Below are 20,988 nucleotides of genomic sequence, written 5' to 3'. Positions count from 1 at the left end.
GCCACAGGCAATCATCTTGTACTACCAGGGAAGCCAGCCTGAGGAAAAAACTGATATAGGGGAGAGCCAAGAGAAATGCAGAAAAACAGGGCCAAAGCCTGACAGTCTTAATCAAACCCAGCCAGGGACCCCCATTCCCTTTTTTTTTTCAACTGAAGTATAGTTGATTTACAATGTTGTGCTAATTTCTGCTGTACAGCAAAGTGACTCAGTTATACACATATATACATTCTTTTTTTATATTCTTTTCCATTATGGTTTATCCCAGGAGATTGGATATAGTTCCCTGTGCTATACAGTACAACCCTGTTTATTCCCTCATCCCCTTTCAACTTTTCAACTACACAAACCCATAAATTCTCTTTGCTTACACCAATTTGAGTTGGGCTTTTTGCTACTGAAACTAAAAAATCCTGATATCCATTACAACAAGTTACATGTCTATCCCTACACATCTATCTCCATGGGGAGAATGTACTAGGAAATAGTGTCTATTCAACTGTCCAGCCTCTCTCTAAATTAGGCTTGGCAAACTTAGCAAATAAAAACACAAGACACCCAGTTAAATTTGAATTCCAGATAAACAATGAATAACTTTCTAGTATAAGTATGTCCCAAATATTGCATGGGACATACTGAATGTATTTTATCTGGCAACTCTACTCTAAATGCCCATTGTTGATCCCTAGGAATCAAAAGAGAGGCCCACGTCAATCTCAGTCAGACAGAAGTGATAACTTCTCTTACATAGTTCATGACTACTAGGAAAAAGACTAAACTCCCAAGTCCTGAGCTAACATCCTACAACAGGTCTGAACTACCTGATTGTCTTAAGGAAACTTCTTTCTAAAAGTCAAACATGTTATACCCTCTATGGCAGAGAAGTGTGACAAAATGAAATATGTTGCTATATGAGTATTCATAGCTTCTTTTCTTTACTCCCTTGGTTCCTGGCCCTTATTATACAGATCAGAGTAATGAAATAGGCAAAGGAGAGAGCTGAAAGGGAAACAGGTACTCCTGGAAGAGAAACTAATAAGTTTGAGAAAGGGAGGAAAGAAACAAAAACAATGAGACTGTTCAAGTTGCTATAGAGTCTGGCAAGTTTTAAAAGAGAGAAGGAAGTTTGGGATTAACTGTGCAAAGATACTGATCAAAAATGGAGAAATCAGGGACTTCCCTGGTGGTCCAGTGGTTGCGACTCCAAGCTCCCAATGCAGGGGGCCTGGGTTCGATCCCTGGTTGGGGAACTAGGATCCCACATACCACAACTAAGCCCATGTGCCACAACTACTGAGCCCGTGCACTGCAACTAGAGAGCCCGCACGCCACAACTACTGGGCCCACGCACTCTAGAACCCACATGCTGCAACTAGCAAAGCCCACATGCTGCAACTAGAGAGCCCGTGCATTACACCTAGAGAAGCCTGCGCGCTGCAACTAGAGAAGCCCACGCGTGCTCTAGAAGCACACTCTAGAGACCGCGCACCACAACTAGAGAAGCCCATGTGCCGCAACTAGAGAAGCCCATGCGCCACGATGAAGACCCAGTGCAGACAAAATTAATTAATTAATTATTTTTAAAAAGATACTCTTAAAAAAAATGGAGAAATCAGATTTTAAGTAGTAATGCAATATGGTATGAATGTAATCCCCTTTGGCATTTTTGAGAAGCTGGAATAAAGATTTAAATTACTTTTCAATTCAATTTAAATGTTAGGCTGGTGCTTCATCTGAATGGAACAGAGGCGATATGTCACAAAGCATCCCAGCTTAATAATAAAAATAATAACAACAACAGATACCTGCTCTAGGTGTCTAACATGTACTGATTCATGTAATTCTCACAACAACCCTACAATGGGGTTAATATTCTTCTCCCTGCTATACAGATTAGGAAACCGTCCAGGGTCACAAACCAGAAGTGGACAGGGCTAGAAATGGAAATCCAAGCAGCCCGAGTTCAGAGCTCCTAAACACTGAGCAACACTTCCCTATTTCAAAGCAATGTCTACACTCAAGCACTTAAGCATTCCACTAATAAGCAAAAACACATAAATATAGTTTAATTATTCTAAAACACTAACAACTTTAGCACATAAAGTAAAATGACACATATATGGCATGGCTTCCTTCTCTTTAATTTCTTCTCCCCTTCAAAGCCCACCATAGAAACTTAGAACTTTAAGATAATTTTCTTTTCAAAGTTACTTTTGAAATTAAATTATAGTACAGTCTAGATTTATACAGTAATGTTTATCAAAGCAACTTATGAGTAAGCCTTCATCAAATAACCAAGGCCACATATTATGCTGCTTTGCACTCAGATGGCAGAGATTAGAAATTATAACACTTCAAAAAAGAGAAAAATCCATCCAAAATATATAGTTTTGACATAATTTTAAAAGCTAAATCTTTTCATCACTAAAGCATACTTAAAGCTAAGAAATTAGAAAATAATTAAGTCAGTTTAGAAATGACAAGCTACATAACTGGTCATAATATTCAGAATCCAACTACTTTCACCACCTCCTCAGCGTCCACCCTTGTCCAAGCCACCACCATCCCTCAGCTTGTTTATTGCAGTAGCTTCCTAACCAGTTTCTCCACTTCCACCAGCAGCCAGAATCATCCTTTTTAGCCAGGAATCATAATACATCACTGTTCAATACCTTGGATGGCTTCTCATCACAGTTAAGGTTTTTTTAATTGAAGTATAAGTTGATGTACAAGTTACAGGTGTACAGAATAGTGATTCACAATTTTTAAAGGTTATATTCCATTTATAGTTATAAAATATTGGCTATATTCCTCAGTCAAGTTTTAAAAGCCAAAGTTCTTACAATGTCCTACATGGTCTTCCCCACCATCCACACCATTACTTGTTTTGAAATCTTACTAGTTTCCCTTCATTCCACTCCAACCACACTAGCCTCGTAGACGATCCCTGAATACATGACACACACGCTCCTGCCTCAGAGTAAGTCATATGGTATCCCCTCTACCAGGCACACTCCCCTGCCCTCTCAGCTCCCATATATCCACCTGGCTAGCCCCCTCATTTCCTTTAGGTCAGGCCCTCCCTGTCCTATTATTTAAAATAGCAGGTCCCCCACCCAGCACTCTCTTTTTGTTCTCTGCTTTTTCTCCATATCATTTATTACCATCACTATGTATTTCACTTATGAATTTGTTTATTCTTTGCTCTCTCCCCTCCCTTAAAAACGTATACTCCAAAAAAAAAAATGTATACTCCATGAATACAGTGAGCTTTGCTGTTCTGTTCACTGCTATACCTAGAACACTATCTGGCAATCAAATATTTGTTGAAAAACATGAATTAATCAATACACACGAACAAAAACATTTTTGGATGCTTAATATGGTCTGGGCACGTTAGCTGCTTTACAGTTGTTAATTCTCACAACAATCCTACTGAAGTAGGGACCATCATCATCCCCATTTTTTAGGTGAGGAAACCAAAACACAGAAAACATAAGTAAATTGCTCAATGACATATGCTAGGAAGTGGCAGAGGCACAATCTGAACTCAGGCAATCTGATTCCAGAACCCTCTCTCTTAACAGCCCCACTATATTGCCTCTAAATTTCTAACTAGTTAATACATTTTAATTGAAATGTATGGGTTGATCTATGGGTTACTTTAAGTGTCCTAACTTTTAACGTCAGTCATTCAAATCATAAATCATTCTACAAGTCCAAGGCTTCATATACCAAACTTACTTAATTTACTAAACTTTGAAATTTGGAGTTTACAGTTTTACAAAATTCTCTCTTCACACTCATTTACTTGATATACTAATATACTCTATTCCAACACCTACATGACTCAAGTAAGGAAACCGTCAACCAGAGAAGTTAGCTTCCTCATCTTCTAGAAAGCAACTGGTAAGATAGGAAAAGGCCTGTCTTATATTTAACTATCAGTACTATGTGACCCTGTGAATTCCAATTTATAAAATGAAAATGGGTTTCATAATACATCACTATACTAATTAGATTTTAGTTTTGAAAAAGAAAAACAAATTAACTCGCTAATTCTTTTCATTTCCAAACACAGAGACGAGAACTTTGAAAGAGCTATGGTTCTCCAAATTACTTTCCAGATTGGCCACTGTTGTTTGCCTACCTAGAATTCATCCCCTCCTTCTTCCTTCCTAATAGAATCCTTCCCCAGTATAATGCCTCAGGGGAAGTCAACACCACTCCAGATTCAGGCACAAACTCAGTTAGTTTGATAGTAATCACTATTGAACCATTCCTGATGGGTTGAGGAATGGACATACTACCCAATTCTGGCCAAAAAGGTCTGAAAGAAGCCTGCTAGAGGCTTTTGGAGAAAGTTTCCTCTCTCTGTAAATAGAGGCACAGGAAGAGACATCTTCCTCCTTTTAGAAGTTGTGTGTATGGATGTGATGCCTGTAAGCCTATCCCATGGAGAGCAGCAGAACTGAGCAATGGAAAGAATATGGGTTTTTACTGACATTGTTGAATTTCTGTAATCAACCAATGCTGAAGCCTATTATATGAGAAGATAAAATTTCTTATTTCTTAAGCCATGTTGAATTAGGTTCTGCTGCTTACAGCTGAAAACATACTAACTACATACTTTTTTATGAAACATATCCCAGGACTAACCTCAGAAAAAAAAGTTTGTGGTTAAATAGAATTAGTTCAATAAATATGCTATATCCCTACAAATGAATACAATCCTATTATTTAAAATGATATTGACATGAATAGTTATTGTCATGGGAAAGTGTTCATGACAAATTAAATGAAAAAAAAGCAGGTGTTGGGCTTCCCTGGTGGTGCAGTGGTTAAGCACCCACCTACCAATGCAGGGGACACAGGTCCAATCCCTGGTCCGGGAAGATCCCACATGCCGCAGAGCAACTAAGCCCATGTGCCACACTACTGGCCTGCGCTCTAGAGTCCATGAGCCACAACCACTGAGCCCATGCACCACAGCTACTGAAGCCCACGCGCCTAGGGCCCATGCTCTGCAACAGGAGAGGTCACCACAATGAGAAGCCCTTGTACCGCAACGAAGAGAAGCCCCAGCTCACCGCAACTAGAGAAAGCCCATGCGTAGCAATGAAGACCCAATACAGTCAAAAATAAAAATAAATTAAATAAACTTTTTTTAAAAAGCAGGTATTTAACTGGGTGAAAGGTATATGGGAATTCTCTGTACTACTTTGCAACTTTTCTGTAAATCTAAAACTATTCTCAAATGTAAAAGTTTGTATAAATACCTTAAAAAGCAGATATTTACAGTACTGTCTCATTTGAATTTGAAATGAGAAATACACACGTGAAAGAATATATTTAAAGGTGATCACAGTGGTTATTCTGTGTGGTAGGATTGGGAGCTCTTACTTTCTTCTTTTTACTTATCTGTATTTTTTATCTTTTCTACAATGACTATGTAGTATTTTTGTAGTGCTTTTAATAAGAAAAATAAAATTTATCTTAAACTATCTTTAAAAAAAGGTTTGTAGCTAATTCTACAAATGCATATTAGAAGTTCAACATGAATTATACCATACTGAGTGACTCAGCTGTAGAGTTAGAAAGTTAAAAAGGATACATGTGAAAGAACGAACTCTAAAACAGTATTCTTCTACCACAATCATTTCAATAAGGCCTTCTCCAAAACAATTTATACACAAATTTTAAATTTTGACTCATGATTGAATTTATTTTTTCTTAAGTTTAAAAAAAAAGAAACTAGGGAATTCCCTGGTGGTCCAGTGATTAGTACTCGGCACTTTCACTGCCATGGCCCGGGTTCAATCCCTGGTCGGGGAACTAAAATCCTGCAAGCCACGTGGCACAGCCAAAAAAAAAAAAGAAACTATAACAATAAGTATTTAAGATTACATAGCTACATGCTCTGGATTTGTTGCCCTATACCCTAACACACGGGTAGACAACTAATCTGGTCCACAAACAGAACATCAGACAGGAAATCCAAGGCTGGATAATGGCGGATGGTATGACATCATGGTGTTGACTTTGGCTTTGTGTTGGCCCATATTCACAGGGCACAGGGCAGTTTTTATATTAACGTGGGACATGCAAAATGGTATGATCTGGCAGGCTGGACCTAGCCTACTGACTCTTTTATTAAAAAAATTAGATAACCCTCTTACTTTATATGAACTTACAAATAATACACAAGGAACAAAGAATATACCATATATGGGCAAACAATTTGGAAACTGATTTATAAGGCTCTATGCTTGACTTTACCTTGCTATCCCAAGTCAGGTCCTACACAATCTAAATTTAATTGGGATAGTAACACATTAAGTAAATTAAATCTACATTTAACCCAATACTGTGTTAAAACTAGCCTAAGAAACTTTCAGAAACTTACTACTCACTTTAATTGTTCCAAATTTCAAATGTGACTTTTACATGAAACCATAAAATTTTGCTGATAACATTAAGTATTGGAATTTTTCATTATTTCTTTTGTTAGAATAAATTACCTTTATAAGTTTAAAGGTCACATGTTGATAATAAATAATATCAATATTTTGAAACAAGTCACAAATGAAGCTGGTTGGGTCCACAGGTCTAAGATTTAACAAAATATTTGGACACTGGGTATTTAGAGAAAAAAAATAGATACAAAAGAAATATGACAGCTTGACCTCAAGCAGCTTACCGTGTTGGGGAGATAAATTATATTCACAAAATAATTAATGCCATAATATAACATGATTTTGTGTCAAAATAACAGACCTTAGCCCTAGATAATTAAGGGGTTCAGTGCTAGAATTTTCAGAGGAAGAAAAAAAGGAAGAAGGACTTGCAAAGGATCCTGATTTGAAGATGGGGTGGGATGGGCATAATCTAACACAAGAAGCGGCATAACCAAAAGGCTGGAGGTGGAAATAAGCAAGGTATATTGAGGGGATAAGCAAGGTATATTGAGGGGATAAGCAAGGAATTGGGCAAGATGAGAAATGAGAATAGAGGAGTAGTAATTAAGTTGGAAATGTAAATTGGAACCATATTACTAAAGACTATGTAAGCCAAGTTTAAGAATATAGCCTCTGCTTAAAGGAAATGGAGAGCTGCTAATTATTTCTAAATAGAGCAGTAAGACGATGAAAATAACATTTCTGTAGGATTAACCTGGCTGAAGAATTCAGGATGAATTTATGGGGGAGGGGAAAAAAATTAGAAATAAAGCAATCACTTAGGAGGCACTGATTAGGAGGCATTAGAGTCAGGCAGACAGACCTGCTCTGCTACTTGCTGGCTGTGAGGCACTGAATAATTTACTAAACACATTTATGCCTCAGTTTCCTGTCTGTAAAGTGGGATACTAATAGTGCTTATTTTATAAGGTTGTGGTATGGCTAAAGGAAATACTACATATGAAAGCATTTAACATAGCGCTTGTTCTGTAATAACTACTCAACAAATGTTGGCAACAATTACCGTATTACAAACCATTTCAAATGCTAGGTGATGAGGAACAAGGGCAATAGAAACTAAAAAGAAAGGATGACTTGAGTCATATTTCCATAGACTCATGAGATGTTATAACTAGAAAAGACCCTAGAGAATTCTTCCAAAAACAAAACGGCCCCAGTTTAAATGTCAAGGATGAGACAAGAATGGAGCAAGATAGCTCAAGAGGTTTTGACTGCAAGAGTGTCCAAAGCAGTAGAGTTAAGATAATTAAATATTATCAATATCTTTAAGAGGGACCTTCCTGGCGGTCCAGTGGTTGAGACTTCGCCTTCTGGTGCAGGGGGTGAGGGAGCTAGGATTCCTCATGCCCCGCAGCCAGAAAACCAAAACATAAAAACATTGTAACAAATTCAATACAGACTTTGAAGGTGGTCCACATCAAAAAAAAAAAATCTTTAAACAAAAATATGCCTTAAAATATAAGCTACAATGAACTGAATATATAACATGTGCCAAACACTGTGCTAGATTATGATATAGTACTTCTAATTCCCAGAACAACTGTGAAAGGTACGTATTAGTTCAATTTTACAAAAGAGAAAATGGATGCTCACAGAGGTTAAGCACTAGGCACGTAACCTTGGGCAGAGTAAGAAGCAAAGCTAGGTATGGGACCCATACCATCTGTTTCCAAAGCCTGTGTTCTTCCTACTACATTCAGGCTGCATCCCCCTTTAATATCAATAAAAATTATATCATATCACACAGACATATTTGTAATTATTTTTCTATCTACTTTGTTAAATATGGTGACCATAAACATGTCCAATCTTTTCTACATTCTAAGATAAATATAAAAAATGAGAATAAATTTTAAAAGCATTATAAAATGAAGACTTACCATATTTCTAATGAAACATAGTTGGATATACTATAAACTATAATATATTAAATGAAAGCAATGACTAACCTTTTTCAATAAGAACATGCAGAAAAAGTTGGCATGGCTTTTTACATCATTTGATGATATTAACATTTGTCCCATACTACAGCATCATTAAAAAGTGACACGTAGCTCATAAAAGAAATACCTTACTACACATAGGAGAAGCATTTTACATAAGATGAATCCATCAAATATTCAGAGTTATAAAGAAAAATTACACAGAAGCAGAATGCTCAGTCTGCTAATAGTAAGGACCACATGGTGGCAGGTGACCTATTTCTTCAGTGTTGCTTCTCAGCAGATATTTCCTTCAACCACAGGGCCAGTATGCTAGTTCTCCACCAGAATGTTACTTAATCTAAATTTTACCAGGATGAAAATACCAAGTATGCCAAAGCAAGAAAGTTTCCTGAAACAACCTTTTCATTTGGCTTCAAAAAAGTCAGAAGATACTTTACTGGGTTGGCCATCAAACTATGTAGTCAAGTAACTACTAAACCAGTACTTCTCAAAGTGTAGTCCAGAGACCAATGAGAGTCCCCAAGACCTTTTCAGAAGGTCCAACAGATCAAAAATACTTTCAGAATGTCACTAAGACATTACTTGCCTTCTGTACTCTCATTCATTCACAACTGTGTAGTGGAGTTTTCCAGAGGCTATGACCTGTGGTATCTCAACAGACTGAATAGAGGAACAGACTTAGGAATTTACATGTCTTCCATTTAAGCCAGACATTAAAGATTAAAAAGCCAGACATTAAAGTTATTTGCAAAAACATAAAATGATGCCACTCTTCCCATTTTTTTGTTTGTTTTTTGGGAAATATAGCTATTTTCTCATTTTAAAGTTATGTTAACATATAATGCTTTATTATTTCTAAATGAATTAAATATTTTTAACTTCTCAGTTTTATTCTAATATAAATTTCAATAGATACAACCCACTTAAACAGAAACTCTTTGGGATCCTCAATAATTTTTAAGAGTATAAATGGGGTACTGAGGGCTTCCCTGGTGGCGCAGTGGTTGAGAGTACGCCTGCCAATGCAGGGGACACGGGTTCGTGCCCCGGTCCGGGAAGATCCCACATACCGCGGAGCGGCTGGGCCCGTGAGCCATGGCCGCTGAGTCTGCGCGTCCGGAGCCTGTGCTCCGCAATGGGAGAGGCCACAACAGTGAGAGGTCCGCGTACCGGGAAAAAAAAAAAAAAAAAAAAAAAGGGTACTGAGATTAAAAAAAAAAGAGAACCACTTTTCTAGACCTTCCTGTATTTATGTTTTGCCAAACAATTAAATTTTTAATTTTCTAGTGACCACTGAGGAGATGTTGCTGCCGTACAGATTATTTCAGAAATTTGTCTTAATAAGAACAAAAAAAGTCTACAGACAATCTTAAAAAGAATTGTATCCATTAGTTTAAAAAATAAATCATTTATTACATCTCCTCAAAATAAATACAATAACAATGTCAAAACTAAAGTGCAAGCTAATAGACCACTATCTATAAGCTCTGGGCATGAGTTTATGATCAGTTATGTACTGGTAATCCTCCAATAGCCCCTATACCAAAAACAGGGCTCTCTGAGAGGCCTATCCGGCAACTGTTCTGTTATGGAATAATCCTGATTCCCAAATCACAACAGGACTAACTGAGATGCTTAAAAGCAATTCTCTGTACCATAATCTTAACATCTCCAAAATAAAAAGTTTTGTTTCATCTAAACAGTTCAGTATTTCCCAGTATTTCTGGGAAATACATAAACATTAAGACACCAAAGTCCCATCTGGATCCAATCCTTACGTTGTCAATAAATTGTAATAGATGTAGCAATCCATGCAGTTATTAGAAACCTTCAGGATGCAGGGTAATGGTAGTTTTTGAAAATACAGGCTGGAGGGAAACACCTTTCAATACTAGTTTTTGAGGCTGCTGGAAGCAATAACAGATAAAAACTTCACATTTATGCTTCAGTCTAAAATTAAAATGAAAGCCATACTTTGAAAACTGTAATATTAATATTATAGTTAAGGAACCTAAGTCAACAACTGTTTAATTTGAAAGTTACTTAACCCTAGGCTATTGCAATAGCCAAGAAATAAGGTGACCAAAGACCTTAAGTAGAAAAGCACTTAAAGGCTAGAAAGAAATGATGCTCCTTAGGTATTCATTAATTCACATATTTATTAAATTGTCTACTACTTGCAAGACCTTGAGCAAACTAAGAAGCTCATAAGCTGGTGGGAAGATAATTCCAAAGGGGGAAGTATACATAAATAAATGCAGAAGCTACTCTAGACAGAATGGAAGAAGTTCTATCTGAGAAGTGCTAGAAGAGGGAGGGAAGGATGTCTCCTAACAGAAGGGATCATGGAACATACATTCTGGCATAGAAGGCATCTCACCAGGCCCTTAACATATATAAGATTCCAACCCAAAGTGAAAGGCATCCGAGGAAGAGGAAAACACACACAGTAAGGAACAGCAAGTATAAAATAGCTTCCACAGAACTTGTGATGGACTCCAGGAGGAGAAAAGACTGGAATATTACGCTGGAAGCAAAAATAAAGGGACTTACATGACAGGATAAGCAAGAAAGGGCTTTTTTCCAGTAGGCAAAGGGAAGCCATTGGACGGTTTTTAAAGTCATCGGAAGATTTACCATTGGAAGGTAAATCATCAGATGATATTTAAATAATACTGTGGATTGGACAGAGTAGAAACGGGGAGAACAGTCAGTGCACTATCACACCAGTCCAGGCAGGAAATAAGAGCTTGATCTGGGACAGGAACTAGGAAAAAGGCAGATACAAGACATGCTGCAACCTCTTCACTAAAAATTAACTTAGTTTTAAATGTTTTGAAACTTAATTTACCACACAAAACAAGGTTGTTCACATTATTTACATTACACTTTTACTTCACTTCATAGGCAATACTTCAGCATACTCAAGTGTGCTTCCTTTTTAAAAAGCTGTAAGGAATAACTAACTGTATTCTACATTAAGACTATAAAATGGGTAATAAAGAGCAGCATAACCATACTTTCAATATTCTGACTAGAATCACAGTATGCAAAATTTCTTTTAACGATGAACATTTTAAACTCAAAAGTTTATTTCCATGGAATACACAAAGTTTGGATCAGAATTTTCTATACAATCTTTTAAGACCCACACTACTACATAATAGTTCACTTTTCTTAAAATCATTTCTGGACAACTCAACTCAACTCGGTCTACACTTCTACCAGGCCCATATTTTTCAAATATTAGTGCCTTCTTCATTTTCTCCCCTCCTCCCCACTCACCTCTCCGCCCAACAAATTCCCTTTGTATGTCTGCAAGGCAAGATACTATGTGATACAGTATGATTCTAAGGCAGTTCGAATATATAATTCTTACAGTAACAGAAATCTAGAATTATTAACCTTACTTTTTACAGGAGAGGAACCAATGATGTACTAAATTTCCATTTATGTGAATGATAAATGCATCTAATAGAAATGATGCTTTACCATTAGGGGGAAACAAAGGGGGAAATACACACAATAGATGGGTGGCAAATCTCACAAACTTTGCAAAATACAAAAAAAGCTGCATCTGGATTGCAGTCACAATTATAAAAGCAAATAAAGAAGGCTCCAAAATGAAGGGAAAAGAAAAAATTCTAAGTGATCATTAAGAGTGAAAAAGGTTGATTCAATATTAGTACTAGTTTTTAATGTAACATCATTTAACACTCTATCTCTCAAAAAAAAAAGAGGATAATTCACTGTTCACAAGGACACAGGAAATAATTTCTACATACATCCTATAAGACAGTTATACTTCATTACACTTTCATGGGCTCAAATCCTTTCAAAGGCTTCCAAAAACACATAGTCTTATGATAACTGAGATTCCCCAATGACACACAATTTATTCTATAGGCTTAGCTATAACACATTTTTTAAAGACATAACGAATTCATCCTCAACAAAAATAGTCACAAAGGCCCTCTACTTATTCAAAAATCATTACATAAAGCGCTGTCTATAACTGCAAACAGGGTTTGAAAATCTGACAGCTAATAATCATAAAATGGGGTAGACTTTAAAGAAAAAAAATTACCCAACTTTTCCATTTTTCCTTCCTTTTCCTTTCCTACCAGATACACAAAATGTCTGTAAGGATCTCAGACAAAGCTCTAAAGTAAAAATACAGTGTATGTGTACTTTACATTATGTATACTCAAACCTATCTCACATATGTACACATCACATATATTCACACAAAAAAGGTTTCTCCTTTTTTTACGCTAAGAATTGAAGTTACGTTAAATTCTATCCCATAAATGAAGTTAAATCACCATAAATTAAAGAGTAATAAAATAGGGCACGTAGATCTGAGTGACTATATTCTGAAAAGAAAAACCTGAGACTAAGGCCTTGACTGAATAAAAACGCCCAATCCCTGAAAATCACTAACCGGCATTCGGTTTCCGTGAGAGAAAAAGGGGGTCTTAAAACGAATCATCACATAGGTAACCCAGTTTCAGAAGTTAACGAACGTAAAACACAGCGAACCAAAGAAAACAAACGTACGAAATGACAAGCTTTAAAGAATTTCCCCAAAGGGAAAGACTGACTTCAAGACTGGGATATAAAGCATCCTTTGCAGGTAGAAGAATCTTTAATTGAAAAAGAAAAAAAAGGGGGGGCGGCGGTGGTGAAGGGTACGACAAAAAACCGAACGACAAGCAAAGGCAAAGAAGTAAAAGAAACGGGTCTCTCCTCCCATCCCCCACCCCAGCCCCCACCCCCACTCTCACAGGACAATAGGATCGGGGTCCTAACTGAAAACTTTAAACGTGTAAACCAGAAGCAGTTTTACTGCAGCTCTAACTGCAAATCTGCCCCTCATCCCGAACCTAGTTCACCCAAGAATACTTCTGCCCTGAAAACATCACCAAGGTTTTGTTAAACACAAATCAGACCCATCACAAGATTCTCTTTTTTTTCTCCCAAGTACCTGGAGGATCCATTTCAATATAAAATATCAGTTCTGTCGAATAGGGCATCATCACCTCCCTCCAGTCTGCGTCATCGCGGTCCATACTCCACACCGTATTGTACATCGCGCTGTCAGGGGCAGGTCGTCAGGAAATATATAGAAAGCATATATTTTTTTTATCTGCTATTTAAAAATCTAAAAATATATATCTGTAAAAGTCCCACTCGGAAATGTACTTCGGGGTTTCCAACGGCCGGTACAAGTCCAGCCAAGTACCAGGACAAGGACGGGGTCCTTTTCCCCTCTCCTGCTTTGGCAGCCAGCAAAATGCCCCCCGAACGTTCAATCTACGGGCTCTTCTCCTCGAAGGGGTACAGAAAGGCTTGGGGGGCGGAGGGCAGAAGTGTTAAAAAGCGGCTTCCCCAAAATCCCTCGTACACAGTCGTTCTCCAAAGAGAAAAGCTCCCACCGCCTTCAAATCTTTCCGCGGAAGCCACTTTTGTGTCCTTCGAGAGAGGGAGAACAGAGAGGGGGGGAAAAAGAACGCGCTGGGAGAAAGGTGGGTAAGTGACAAAGGAAGGCATAAAAAGGAGGTTGGGTATTGCGTTCAAGTTTCGGGGTCCCACTGGTCTGCGGGGAGAAATCCCCTCAGGGGCCAGGACTCGGGCTCCGGTCCGGTCGGGCTAGGAACCGAAGCTGCTGCAGCCTGGGGATGGGGGCCCGTCCGAGTGTCCAGTTATCTCTGCTTGGCCGTGCGCTCCCGCCCGGCTGCAAGCAAGCTCGCCAGCGCCGGCTCCCCTCACGCTCTGCCCTGACTCAAGCCACTAGAGTTTCATTTTAACGGCGCGGAGGGGGGACACCCTCCCCCGCCCCCACGCTCTCCCGCTGAGGCGCCACCTAACCGCGCCGAGCAGGGGGGATGGCCAGCATCGCCACTGCCCCTTCCACTCTATTCCGCCTCGAATGTTGGGGTTTCTGTCAGGTGCCTGAAAGACTGTTTAAGAAGCTGTCCTCCGCCTCGGCTATCAACTCTCCCCACCGCTCCCTAGGCCTCGGCTCCTTAACCCTCCAACCTTTCTCCCCCCAGCCTCAATCAGAATGGTAGGGCCCGGGCGCTGGCCACTCGCCAGGAGTCAGTGCCGGGAGCACGCGAGCCGCGCGGGGAGGGAGAGGCGAGGGGGGGGGGAAATGAGAGGATGAAGTGGCTGGTGATTGGCTGAGCCTGGTTGCCGGAGCCCGGAGCCTGCGTCTTTTGTCTGCCTTGCTCCAGCTGAGGAGCGGGAGACGGCTGCGCGCCCCAAGCGAGCCAATCAGGAGCCAGCCGGCGCCGGCCGGTGAGGCGGCGATTGGTCGCAGCCCAGTTACTAAGCGGGACAAAGGCAGAAGGGGGAAAGAAAAGAGGAGGAAAAAAAAAAGAAGAAAGAAAGAAAGCGCAAACGGCGGTTACTGACAGGCTCGGCGAGCGCTCTGGGGCTCAAGCTGCCCGGAGACAGGCGGGGCTCCCGCTGAGGCTCGGTCCGCCCGGACGAGTTAGGAGAGGGGGAGGACGGGCTGGCGCGAGACACCTCTGCCCGGAGACTGGCCGCGGGGGAGGGGAGCGGACAGAGAGGGCGCGTGCTGTCACTTGGCGGGACGCGCGCTCTTCTGGTCCTTAGGAGGTCCCCGGTTAGAGCCCCTCCCCACGGACCTCTTATCCGAGCTGAGACAGTCCGCCCCACCCCTCATGATAAGTTGTCAAATAAAGCAAAGGTCCACAAACCCACTTGCAGGACCGTGCTGCTAAGTGAGAGGATGTTCCCATGGGCCCCGTGCAGCCGTCCGCGGCCGCTACCTGAGCCCAGCCGCGACTTCTCCCCTTGAGCAGTGAGGCATTTCTTAAGCAGGTATTTCGCGGTTACCCTGCGCTTTCCACCCCAGGATTTTTGAACCCAGAGGGAACTGCCCACACCTGAAATAAATGGTGGAGCGCCACAGCAGGCCCCTCGGCTCTAGTGCTCAAGCCGGAAAAAAATGCCTTGCAATTACAGCGCGTGTGTGATTTTTGAGATAAATCACAGGTGTTGGAATACCTCGCCAAAAGGGCTCTATTCTGTGTCCCCGACAGATGCCTTTCCACATACACCCAATCCCTACACCCATTCTTAAAATGCTGAATATTTCCACGCATTTCAGAAACTGCTAATTCACTTGCTGGGGGGACACGGAATAGCCAAAAGCAGATTTGTGTCACGTGAAGCTTGTGCCTGGAATTGCCATTCTGCATACCCTGCAATACAGTCTGGGGAGGCCAAAAACTGCTCTCTTTCCTCTTTACACAGGAGTAACGAAGCCCATTGTGTTTGGGTTGACAACCTGATTAAAGCCCTAGCAAAACCTCCTACCATGAGTGGCTCTGCTGTATTGACATGCCTGTGGAAAAGTTGCCACGTTTCATCCTCAACCTCCTAAAGTGGTTCTGCCTTCCTTAAAGGTGCTCTGAGTTGAGGCAGTTCCTGGGAGCAGTCAAAATGTGTATGGACTGGGTATAAATTCATGGGTTAAAAAGAGCCAGGAAGAATGAATGGACAGGGTTGAGCTGAGAAAACATACCAGTATTCTTATATGCTTGCTTGCTTACATTTCTGAAATCCAAATGTGATTCTGGAGCCAAATCAACCTGGGACAGGTCACATTAATTTGAATGTCCAGAACCATTCCTCCAGGTAGAAGATACTGGAAGATCAACCCTAATTTGTGGCTGGTTTCCCAGCAGGCTCTTTACTTCACTGTATCTGGGAGCCAGAAGTACTCACATTTGATAACTCAAAAAGCAGAACAATCAGTCAAGGGCAAGTTGGTTTATTTTTGTTCACGGGTGTCCCTGTGCATTCCCAAACAAAATGAAGGTGAAGAGAGGAAGTGTAGAAAAGATAATAGCTTTCAGATTTCCATAGCAGCTTTTGCCTGGACCACTTCTCACGATTTAGTGGTGGGGATTCAATTTCCAATGCACAGAGCAATCACCCAGGCCTTCCCCACAGCTAAGGCTTTGGGAAATGTAGTGAAGAAACAGCACAGTATATAATGTGTGCTCAATACTGACACATTGAGTAAAGCTGTGTGATTCAACCTTGCCACCTAAAATCATATGACCCAACTGTCCAACAAATAAAGGAGGCCTCCAAAGAATAACAGTGATGCAAGAGGCAACGATGAATCAAGGGGAAGCACACTTCCTTCAGATGGGCTTGAACCAGTGCCCTGCCATGGTGGGAAGTGCCTGTCATATGATGTTGGCTTTACTTTCTTTCAGTTGAGAAATAGAAGTGAGGTTCTGACTACTTGTCACCAAACCGCCTCAGTCTCTTTGGCAAAGGTAGACAATGTTAGCTCTGGTGCCCTGGATCATTTCCATCCTGGAGAATTATATTTGGCCTGGGTGTGGAGTAAATTCAGCTGTAAGGGCTCAAACTCCTGGGTCACAACCTGCTACTTTGGGAGTTGTTTTTTCCCGTTTGCCTCCTGCCTTTTTAAAATTTAAAGTAGTCTTAGGTAAATCACAATATCTGCCTTCATTTATATATCTGTGAAATTGGAGATTACCTTCAGATTTATGCAAGCTACTTAGTTTATTGTGAAATGCTCTGAGAATGAAAAAAAAATGCCACTTAAGTACTTAGAATTAATAGTACCTTTCTGTAACTCCAAACAGACAGAGTGTCCTTCACTTTTCACCCTGCTCTTGTCTTGCAATGAAACAGTTCAAATATGCTCCGTTTCCCCCTCTTTATTTCCGAGATGGGTGAAGTATTTCTTCTGTGCACTGAATATAGCGTATGATCTCAGACCTCTCTGTGCCAGCAGAATCAGCCTGGAACTCAGCCAAAAGTTCTTCGTGATTAAAGGTGCCATCTGAGCACAAGATATTTTTTTTAAAGCCTTGCAAAATGGAAACATACTTTTATTATTTTTTTAAGGTCACTGGCTTTAACACAGAACTGGCTTTAGGCTTTGGGGAGGATCACTGGACTCAATCCCCCTCTTTTTTTCCTTTCTCATTATCTTCCCTTCGCCACTTGTCTTGTGATAAGGCCAAGTCCGTGCAGCTAAATAAACTCATTTAATATGAGTTATATCATAAATAATCCCATTTAATAAATGGGATTCCAAGAAAACTCTACAAATTATCAGTTGCAGATTTTAGGACCTCCCCAGCCACATGCCTTATAAATTGGAGGTATATCAAGTTTTTATGGAAAAGTTTGCCTTTACAATGTAAAAAAAGCAATGCTAGTAGATCTTCTAGAAAGACATCTCCCCTGGGGACGGATAGTCATCTCTTGAGATACCAGTGTCTAACATCTTGGTTTTCCATTTTTTCAGAATGATACCCCTTTTATTTGGCATTTGTAATTTTTTTATTTCTCCTCTATATCTTTCTTGAAACTTGGAAAACCATGGTAGGGTTAATCCTATCAGCCCAAGGCACTGAGAAATTATGACATGAGATGAATGAGCAGTTTTCATAGGAGTGGCATTTCTCCAGATGCTGCTAAATTCCTGGGCTTATAGGGCTCTGTTTGAGGGCTTCCTCAGACCCTTCAGCACATGATATAGATCTTCTCCCCACTTTGGGTCCTCCTTCAGCTTTGGAGATGACCAAAAAAGCAGGTCTCTCTCTCTCTAGCCTAACATGTTCCCCTCTTTTTGGTGTCTGCCCTTTTAGCAACACAAGGGCCACCTGGATGGTATGTTATGCAAACTTCCCCTCCATCAAGGCAACAGCTTTCAACTCAGCTCTCACCGGGAGAGAGAGAGAGCAAATGAGATCCAAATGACAGGAGCAATAGTCCAGACTGTTTCACGAGGACAGGGCACAAACAGGGCTGCTGGTGAGCTCTGCTACCTCATTTAATCTCCATAACCCTGAGGACGTTTGTATTTTTATTCTCCTTTTACAGATGAGGAAATTGAGACCCAGAGCAGTGAGGAGACTTGTTCAAAGTCACGCAGCCACTCAGTAGCACAGCCAGCATTAGAGCCCCAGGTCCTGATGCCTTTCCCACTACACCACACAGCTTCCCACTCCTTCATTCACTTAGCAAATGTTTATTGATGCTTTCAAACACTGGGGATACAAAAATGAATATGACAAAGTGCCTAACATTGAGTCCAGAGTCCATAGAGAAGGAGTCCAATTATATGCCTGTATTTATAGAAGTATGCTATAATAGAGAAACTAACAGAGTGCTGCTATATGAACCCCCAAAACAGTAATGATCTCTGCCCACAATGCAGCTGAGTAAAGGCTTCCTTGAGGAGGTGATATTTGGCCTGCCCCAAACTTATATGCACCTGCTTTAAACATGTGGTCTCTTTACTTCTCAGTTTGTCCAATCCATATGATTAGCTCCAAGCCTGAAAAAGTTTCACTGAAATCTGACCCAAAGATCAGATCACCAGAGTCTTTCATTATCTTTAATCAGGCTGCAACAGCCTCCTCATAATCTCCCTGCCTTGTTTCTTCCAATTCATACTCTACAAAGTTAGAGTGATGGCACTAAATAAAAAATCTGGGCATGTCACTCCCTTGCAGAAACTGCACGGTAATCCCATTTGCCCTCGGGATAAGGTTTCAGTCTCTTAGCCTGGCATTCAAGGCTTTGATGGTCTAACCCTTGCCTCCCTCTCCAGTCTTTTCTCACACATTTCTTCCTGTCACTCCTAAGAACTAGCTATACTGAAGTACTGCATTTCTCAGAAAATTTCTCCTCCACGCAATACCCTCCACTAGAAACTTGCAAACTCTCACTTATGTGCATCCTATTTCGAAGACTGTGCTCACCCAGCCCCCTGCACTGGCCTCTGTACAACCCTTAGCACACCGTGTTCAAAGTGTCTGTTTCCAGGTCTAACTGTCCCCTCCTGCTCTTGGAGCTTTTCATGGGTGGAAAGCATGTCCTCAGACCATCAGTGCCCAGCATCAGGCCTGGTGCACAGTGGGTAGCCAATTAATATTCTTTGAGTGAATAAACAAAAGTCACAAGAAGAAATGACTCTCCAAGAAAGTTCTGGGGCAGTCTAAGTTCAGGTTACCCTGATAATCCTTTCTGTAGTTCCTCAGCTGATTCCCATTTATTTAAAAGGACAAAAAGAAAAAATTTTAACTGTACAGTTTTTGGTTACAGAAGTGCGAGGGGCAGACAGTGACATTTCTCTCCTGCTGGGTGCCTCTAGGGTCTTCACCACAGACACTCAGTTCCACTACCCTTTTATTTTATCAGCTGTGAATTGTTAGCAAAATTCCAAGCAGCTTGTAGAAAATTCAGAAAAACTCAGCTGTGAGAAGAGAAGCTGGTTTCATTTTCCAGGCCAGCTCATTTCTGAAATGTAACACCATATAGAGCTTTAAAGTACGCTTACTTCCTGTGGTCATTATTTCAATAGTTTGGAACAATTTGTAGTTCATGCCCGCTTTCTGGAATGTACAATAATCTCCCTGTAATTCCAGGGTCTCAAATCTAAAAACTGTCTTATATGTTTCATTGTAGAGGGCAAAATCAGCCCAGTTCCCATATTGGACAATTTTGGTTTAAAAAAAAACTAATAGCATTTTTCATTGCTTCTATGAATAATAAAATCACAAACATCCTTTAGAAATATTCTATAAAATCTATGCATTAAAAGAAAAGTCAGGACTTCCCTGGTGGTCCAGTGGTTAAGACTCCCTGAGCTTCCACTACAGGGGGCATGGGGTTAGATCCCTGGTGGGGGAACTAAGATCTCGCAGGGTGCAGGGAAGGAGGGAAGGAGGGAAGGAAGGGAGGGAGGGAGGGAGGGAGGGAGGGAGAGAGGGCGAGCCTCTTACAGCCTCCCCAGACACCTCTGCATGGGCATCCTTGAAATCTGGGAAAATGATCCAACCTCTAGGGCTTAAAGATCACCATTTGAGTAAGAAAAGTACAGGCATGGAATGTAAAAGCCTTGATCTTCAGATCTGAGATTTGATTGAAAAAAGTGATACACCCACAGTGACTTTTTTTTTAATTCAAAGGTAGAGACTACCTTGTGTTCTGGTCATCTTACGCTTCTTGCAAAGGAAACGCTCTGCAAAGATCACTATTATTCCCCAAACTTCATCCAGGATCCTGTTGCTCCCCTCTCAGTACCAATATGTGAAATTCTAAATTATGCAATGTTAGGGCTAAGTAAAGGCACCTAAGGTCCTGATAGTAGAAGTAAAACACCTTAGGTACTCCTAGCATAAGGAACTGGGAGGTCTAAAGCAATATATTTTCATATAGTGAACAAAAAAAATTTAACTGGTCATCACATATATCAAAAATGTAATATGATAATTGCACCTAAAGTAGATTTATTAAATGTTAAAGGTGGAAGGGAAGAACAATCCAAAATGACAAGCTCTTTCAGTTCAACTGAACCCCTTTCACGATCTACAGTTTATGCTGAGTACTCAGTAAGATGCTATTTCTGTCCTTGTTGAGCCCATCATCTAGTAAGGGAGACTCACGTGAACAAGCAATAAGAGTTTCACTGACCTTTGTGCTTTTTTTTTTTTAAATTGAAGTATAGTTGATTTACAATGTTTCAGGTG

The 20,988-nt window shown here is 40.4% G+C and overlaps 1 protein-coding gene across 1 annotated transcript in view; it reads right to left on the bottom strand.

The window, feature by feature from the left end:
• Positions 1-14,219, bottom strand: part of PIK3R3 (phosphoinositide-3-kinase regulatory subunit 3) — an 85,331-nt gene extending 71,112 nt beyond the window's left edge. Inside the window, exon 1 of the mRNA XM_019937870.3 lies at positions 13,413-14,219. Within this exon, the coding sequence (XP_019793429.1) occupies positions 13,413-13,518 (106 nt within the window). The 5' untranslated portion in view covers positions 13,519-14,219. The remainder of the gene's footprint in view (positions 1-13,412) is intronic.
• Between the last annotated feature and the right edge of the window lie 6,769 nt (positions 14,220-20,988).

This window comes from Tursiops truncatus, chromosome 1, assembly GCF_011762595.2.
Source record: "Tursiops truncatus isolate mTurTru1 chromosome 1, mTurTru1.mat.Y, whole genome shotgun sequence".
Classification (NCBI taxonomy): domain Eukaryota; kingdom Metazoa; phylum Chordata; class Mammalia; order Artiodactyla; family Delphinidae; genus Tursiops; species Tursiops truncatus.
Note: the sequence above shows the minus strand (reverse complement) of the source record. Positions and strands in the feature narration are given on the sequence as shown.